Genomic DNA, 7,812 nt, shown 5'->3' with positions numbered 1-7,812 from the left:
TTAATAATATAAAAACATGTTTATTGCCATATGTACATTTGTGAGCACTATGTTGCAAAATCCACAATCAAGAGCTACGAGATATCATTCCTCCTTGTGAATATAAATATACTTTTTAGGGTGTTCCATTAATGGGACTAATAGATTTTTGATTGATAAAGTCGATGGCAATAAGTAAGATTTTCAAACTATTTTCATCACACTAGGAACTCTTCATCAAATGACTTTGAATATAGCCCGTGAATCGGCCTTGTTTCAACTTTCTTGTAACCATAAAATAGGGTGATTTGAGGGTGTGTATTCTATAAAAAGTTGAATGATAAAAACACCAATACGACCAAAGTCATTAAACTACTTAATTGTTGACAACTTCCATTATTATTATCTTTAATAACGACGGGTTTCAATTCTACATCTTTCGTTGTCGATTTAATTATTTTGGTGCTTCTCGTGTAAGGCGCATTGGTGATATTATATATCTCGGTGATGTTATATATTTCGGTGGTAGTATAATTGGGTTTAGGTTGCTCTGATCCTGAAAACCAAGGGTAATTGGTGCTTGTCTTGTGTGTGGTGAAATAACTGGATTTAGTAGTTGTTGGCATTACAATGGTCACATGGTAAACAACTTTAATGACGGTATCATTCTGTCGAACATGTACTGTATATTGTCCAGCATCATCAAAATTAGCATTGGTAATAAACATAATCTCTTTCCTAGATCCTATATGTAGATCTACGACATTATTTACTCTATTTAATGGCATATCACCTTCTGGAAAATTTTTATACCATCTGGTCGTCACTGGATAACCAGAATAGTACAATTCTAAATCACGTCTTTTACCCTGTTCAATTGTTACATTGGTTGTTATCATATCGTAAAATATCTGCAATGGACCTAAAAGAGAAGCGATTAAAGTTTTGTGGAATGTATTTCATTTTGCTACTACCGATGAGTTACATCAAATGAAAAGTGTTCACTGTATGTTGCAATTATACCTATACACAGAGCAAAATAAAAATATAATATTGTCTTTATTTAAGTATTTACTATAGTTTAATAAAATAGGTGTTCAAAATCAACCGATTTTATCATAAATAATACTATGTTGTATTCGTTGCCCGTGTGTTAAGCCAAGTAAATTTACCAGTGGTAATTACCATTTGATTTTCGCAAACCTCGAAAATTCAGCATTCAGATATAAGATAGATATGTTTCTAATCATAACGAAACTGCAAAACAAAACAAAGAATCCACAACAACATATTTGCAATACATTGGTTGCAGCTAATGAACTTTTCATAGTTCGGAGAACGGTGAAATTAACTTTTGGTCTTTGGGGTTAAATGATTTTACTCAGAGTTAAGGAATACAGCATCCATGTAGTGGGCTTACTTACATTCAAGGACATTAATCTCTACATTATCACTACTCAGTCTACCAAATCCAGTGAAAGTAAAACATGAAAAATAGTGATCTGTACATTTTAATTTAGTTGTGGCTCTGTAATTCAGGAAATGCCCCTTAGAAACAGTAGTAGTAAGATTGCTGGCATCACTATTTCTAGTTATAGACGTTGATACCATGGTAGGGTCGTAGGTTGTAGTACCGTAAACAACTACTTGACACAATAAATTCACTTCCTGACCTACTGTTCCAAAGTAAGCAGATGAAGTCAACTTTGCTACTACAGATGTATCTAGAAAATAAACAAAAATTAAGTCTAAATCTAAGTTTCATGATACCTTGCTTAAAACGTCAAAATAAAAATGACCTATTCAAGAATTTAAGGTAGAAAAGCTTGCAATCATATGATCCAAAGTTTGATAACAAAATATTTCTTTGACAGTTTCATATGTTTTGGATCATGTTTTATCTCTTTATATATGTTAAATGTTGTAATACTTAAAACTAATTACTTACAACCAGTTTTTACTTTAATAGTTGCCTCTTGATTTCCATTTTTACAGGTCCATTTGTTATCATCGTTTTCCTTTATTACTACTTTGATTATAATTTCTGATTTCCGAGTGTCAAAATATGTGCGAAAGCCAGGATCTGGACTGCCTGGCACAATCAAACATGGAGACTCATAGGAGTATCTTGCCAAACAGGTTAGTAATGGCGCATCACCTCTAATGAATTGCACATTTTGAGATCTATCTATTGGACCGCATGTTAAAGGACACTCGTTTCCAGTAACGCAATTTTCTGTTGGTGCTGTAAACTGAAAATCAGCTGAAAAAGTCAATCAAGAATTATATTATTTTAGTACATTACTATCCTTGTTATAGTACTGTAGTCTTAAAAAAGTTGTATTGACCTTGGTTAAAAGAAGAAATATATTTACCAAATGATGATGCTGTAAGAAGCAAAAGATTTATCCAGATGATCTTTGATATCTCCATTGTTTAACTGTATGTAACGATAATATGCAGCCGTCTGTTTCTGAAAAAAATTGAAGTTGAACAAAACATTTGATTAAAAATAGCAAATTTTTCCGAAAAGTCGTTTGTCCAAAATCATAATACTTTATTCGTGTTAAGTTACAGGATTGTTGATAGACTTTCAGTTGTTACAGAAATGTAGTTAACGTATAGGGCGAAGCTATATATTTATTATAATTGCAATTTGCAAGGCATACTGTATAATAATATAAAGCTAAGATCCAAGCTGTATGATAAGGTAGTTTTGTCATAACAAACAACACAAAGAGCTCAACAACCGCGATGATGACACTTCATTTGTGACCTGATCAGCCACCAAGTGAATTCATTTCATTCTCAAGATGCGAGCTTGTATCAATTAAATCCTATATAGCTCGTCTGATTGGTATGAATTTGTGTTTAAATCTGTTAATCATTTCGCAAAATTATAGACAACATTGTTAAACAGTATCTAGAAAATGCCTGAAGTGGGGGGCCAAAAATGAGAGGCGAGGCCGCCAGGGCAAAGGCCCCTTGAAGCCAGAAGTCTGGAAGCCAACGGATTTGAGATGGCCTAAGACGAATTTTGTCCATTTAGAGAGCTTAAAAAATAAGACATTTCAAGGGCCTGGGGGAGAGGCAATGGCCAACCCCCTAAAAACACCACTATACATCTTTGTCACAATAATGTATTAAGAAACGACGTTCACAAGCTTGACAGTGTATTGTAATGTAGCCTAAAGACAAATTATACACCATCTCTTAAATACAATATAAAACATAATGATATTTAGGATATTTGTACATTCAATATTCAGAACATGCATTAAATATAATAACTTTACAATAATTTATATCTTACTATAATTTACTTAAATGAAAATGGACACTATGAAATCATATTGTACTTACTTCCAAAAATGATGTAGGTCATAACATTATAGTTTTATGAGGACCTGCCTCTCGACTCATCAACCAGTTGTCTAATGTTACCTGGGGTCAATCACTTGGATACAACAGGTGTGATTAGCTGATAGGTTGAGGATAATGAAAATTATCAAACTATTATAATTTTAATGTAAAATATAAAATATCACCTACTATATACATAAAATGACAATCTAATTACTAGTTTTATACTAAATTAACAATCAGTTATATTTACCATGTTACATATCAATGACAAATTTCTTAACTAAAACACACACAATGATTTAAAAAAAAGAACTCTCCTTTTGTATTAGCCATAAACGTAATTATAAAATGATTATCGAATATAATATGTTTCGAATGTAATATGTAAACATCTTACCATAATCAACCATAACTTACCCTGTTGACGGTTTCGCCATTAATATACAATTAACGATCAAATAACACTCATTGCAACATAATCAAAATTTAAAAAGCTGCAATGAACATGAAACTTAGCACCATGGATCACGTAGTTTTAAAGTATGTCTTGGTTTGTTAGTAGTTGACGCAGACAACCTGACATACCTGACAAGACCATTAAAATAGGTCATATACCCGACCATTCATGCGACAAAAACATAACAAAACAAAGGGTAGTTACTCTGATCATTTCATACACTTTGATATTTCTAGACAATAGTTAATTGATATTTAAAGCCAAGTTCACTTGAACAAGATAGAGTGTTTGACTCTCAGGAGGAAAATTTAAATGAGTTGTCCGTCCTACTTTTCTGCACCTTTTCTTCGGATAATGAACAGGAGAGCGGCATTAGCCAACGTTTTTTTTTCTATATCCAACTGTCTTTAACGTGCACAGCCTGTCCGGGGGTCTCGGATAAATATCACCAGTTCTTCGGAAAAGAATAAGCTACAGGTGGGTTGGAAGTCGACATCTTGACATTAATCTGATTAATTTACAGTGGATGTTTCGCTTCGTGTTTTGGGTAATAACCTAGAGAAAACAAACAAATAACAAAGCATTTAATTAGATTGGAACACAGACTTCAGAATATGGTAAATAAATGCAGTCATATACTGCGTTATTTGCAAACAGTTAGATAGTAATTGTGTTTGTAGTCATTACTTTAAAAGTGATTTTAAAAGCACTATTTACAAACTTTTGAGCCATAACTCTTTACACAATCAAGATATGGACATCATAGTGAACAAAAGTGTAATCAAACTATAAAATAATTCAATTTTAAATAAACATAAATCAAAACAGTTAACCTAGCATTTCTAACTTATGAGATTTTGTACGAAAAACTTGCTTTCAGGGCTGCGAGGGTTGTTCATATCATGGAAGATCAAATGTCAAATAAGCCAAGTCCACCCACCGTTGAACAGACACTTGGTCGCGGCAAAAAGGGCGATTGTGCAGAGGTTATTACCCTCGCCTCACACGCGAGAGGTCCGGGATTCGACCCCCAGTCAAACCATTATCGTTTGTGGCCAATTTCGTGTTTCAGATCATGTTAAATATGAAGACAGGGTTCTGTAGTGTAGGGTATCATTATTATATCATATAAAGTGTTATTATAAAACCAGAAATCTTAATTTTGTGAAAGAATTCATTTTACCCTCTTGTCTTTTTACAATACAGTAAGATGGATCTATCGATGCCGACTTTTAACTAACAATATCATGAAATTACCCACTATCTAATATTGTTAAAGCTCCACTTGGAGCTTTCATGTCAAAGGAAAATATCTATTAAAAATCATCCTTCAAATAGATCTTTAAAACTTGTTTCGCTTTCGGCTCCACAAAGTTTCATTGACATAGGGAAAATTTGTCAAATTATATATAATAGTTTTATAATCAAATGTCTCCTTTTATATGGTTTTTAAATCATTACTATTTTAATCAAACATAAATCAATTTAAGATATCTGTGATATTATTTCTGTGATATTGAATGTCTTGTAAATGTTGATTATGTTTATATGTTAATGAATAAAAAAAGATAAAGTAAGATAAAAAAAAAAGAAAAAAAAGAGCGTCTGTCTAGTAAACAGAAGGTCGAGGGTTCGATTCCCCCCGGTGCCTCAAAAGTCGATGGGAGAGGAACTTCTCTTTTCCTTTTTTTTTCAGATTTCACCCTTGTCTTGGACGGCATGCAAACTCGCCGTGTTCAATGGTTGTTCATATCATGGGAGATCATGGCACAGAAAAATTCCCCAAAGTTGCTCCATTTGTTGTCAACACTCATTGCATCTTGTATAGTTTTCTCTCTGCGATTTACCCTGACTATGACCGACAGCAGTTTTGGACGTATAGCAAAGAAAAATATCAATATCAATACGACTTCTAATAATAATAATAATGGAAAAAAAACCATACGAGACTCAAAAGAGGCGTCGCGATGGCTCAGTGACATTGACGCTCGCTCGCTAGCTAATCCTAAGGTCTCGAGTTCAATTCCTGGCATAAGTCGAAATGTTAACTTGTGATCTTTCCACCCGCTTCCCCCCCTGTCAACGATGTAGGACGATAGGAACTGACATGGAATAGGTCTCTGCTTCGTTCGTTAAATATCCCTCGACAGTTTGAAACCCCGACTGCACGCTGCATAGCCTTGCTCTTCTTCATTAGCCCAATCGGAGGCGGGAAAGTAAAACATGGAATTCAATATGAAAATTTAAAAAAAGCCAAACGAAACAAAAAAAAAGTCCTCTCCCCGGCGGGGAATTGAACTCCGGTCTCCCGCGTGACAGGCGGGGATACTGACCACTATACTACCGAGGACACGACCGAAAGCTGTCAAATAAGCCAAGTCCACCCGCCGTTGAACAGACACTTGGTCGCGGCAAAAAGGGCGGTTGTGCAGAGGTTATTATGCTCGCCCCACACGCGAGAGGTCCGGGGTTCTACCCCTGGACGAACCATTCTCGTTTGTAGCCAATTTCGTGTTTCAGATCATGTTAAATATGAAGACGGGGTTCTGTAGTGTTGCGGTTATCGCGTCTGCTTTACACGCAGAAGCTGGCGAGTTCGAGCCTCGCCAGAACCTCTCGTCTTCTTTTCCCAGCCCCTCTCTTCCGTTCTGATAGACAAAAAGTGGATAAATTTGAGACTCTGCAACCGCATCGGTGGTCTAGTGGTAGAATACTCGCCTTGTGAAATTATGTATTGATTTTAATGATTGTGATAAAGGACCAGGAGTGTATATTTTAAATAACACCCTTTTACAAGATAGTAAGTACGTTAATATTATAAATAATTTAATTGATAATGAAAGCAAGAATGAATTGTTATATAGTAATCCACTTGTATGGTGGGATAACTTTAAGCATAAAGTTAAGCGAACTTCTCAGGATTACTCCCGTAAAATTAGCAAAGAGAAATCTGCAAATATCTATAAAATTCAAAATAGCTTACAAAGAGAGTACACAAAGGTTGCAAATAATCCGAAGCATAGTTCTAATCTTCTGACTGAACTGGAAAATCAACTTAAAGATTTCGAAAATGAGAAATGTCAGGGAGCAATCCTGAGAAGCAAAGCAATAAATGCCACTGAGGGGGACAAAAACACAAGCTATTTTCTTAAGTTGGAAAAACATCGACAGAATAAAAACTCCATTAAGGAATTGATAAATAGTGATGGGGAAATCTTGAATACAACATCTGATATACTTGATCAATGTACTAAATTTTATAAGCAGTTATATACCATAGACCCTACAGAAAATGATAATGATAATTATGTTCAGCATCTATGTAGCCTCATAAATAACAAGTTGACAGAGAGTGACAGAGAGCAGTGTGATCGGCCTATTACCCTGTCTGAACTTTCTGAAACCTTGGTAGGTATGAGGACTGGGAAGAGTCCAGGACTAGATAGTATCACAGTTGAGTTTTATCTTCGGTTTTGGGACAAAATAGGACCATTGTTTTTAAATGTTATTAATGTTATATTTTCTAATTGTAATCTCTCCAGGTCTATGGGCAGGGGCATCCTGACACTGATTTATAAAGAAAAGGGAGATAAAAAAGATTTGAAGAACTTTCGACCAATTTCTCTCCTCCAAAATGACTATAAATTGGTGTCGAGAGTCCTTGCTGGTAGACTTGGAAAGGTTATACATTCATTAGTCTCGCCTGAACAGACATGCGCAGTTCCTGGCCGCAGTATCTTTGATAACATTCATTCCATTAGAGACATTATTGATTATGCAACAAGTGAAGATGTTGAAGGTTATCTCTTATCCTTAGACATGTGGAAAGCCTACGATGTTTTATCCCATAAATATTTATTTCGTATTTTACAGAGTTTTGGATTTGGTTCTTATTTTACAACTTGGATAATTATTTCATATACAGGTATTTTTAGTACTGTCAAGTGCAATGGTCATTTGTCTTCCTTCTTCCCAATAACACGCAGTATAAGACAAGGGACCCAATGAGC

The 7,812-nt window shown here is 34.7% G+C and overlaps 1 protein-coding gene across 1 annotated transcript; it reads right to left on the bottom strand.

Annotated features, from left to right (window-relative positions):
* Positions 1 to 3,971, bottom strand: LOTGIDRAFT_233011 (hypothetical protein). The gene is made up of 6 exons (XM_009058438.1): positions 3,763 to 3,971; positions 3,343 to 3,492; positions 2,355 to 2,452; positions 1,928 to 2,242; positions 1,404 to 1,703; positions 1 to 901 (listed from the first exon to the last, which is right to left on the bottom strand). The coding sequence occupies exons 3-6, from the start codon at positions 2,410 to 2,412 to the stop codon at positions 303 to 305; spliced, it is 1,272 nt and encodes a 423-aa protein (XP_009056686.1). The 5' UTR covers positions 2,413 to 2,452; positions 3,343 to 3,492; positions 3,763 to 3,971; the 3' UTR covers positions 1 to 302.
* Between the last annotated feature and the right edge of the window lie 3,841 nt (positions 3,972 to 7,812).

This window comes from Lottia gigantea (genome assembly GCF_000327385.1).
Source record: "Lottia gigantea unplaced genomic scaffold LOTGIsca_34, whole genome shotgun sequence".
Classification (NCBI taxonomy): Eukaryota; Metazoa; Mollusca; class Gastropoda; family Lottiidae; genus Lottia; species Lottia gigantea.
Note: the sequence above shows the minus strand (reverse complement) of the source record. Positions and strands in the feature narration are given on the sequence as shown.

Excerpts from the sequence above, each read along its gene's own strand:
- LOTGIDRAFT_233011 (XM_009058438.1), bottom strand. The coding sequence starts at position 2,412 with ATGGAGATATCAAAGATCATCTGGATAAATCTTTTGCTTCTTACAGCA. Across the intron at positions 2,243-2,354 it reads TCTTACAGCATCATCATTTG|CTGATTTTCAGTTTACAGCA; the intron begins GTAAATATATTT and ends TGACTTTTTCAG. Across the intron at positions 902-1,403 it reads AGAGATTAATGTCCTTGAAT|GTCCATTGCAGATATTTTAC; the intron begins GTAAGTAAGCCC and ends CTTCTCTTTTAG.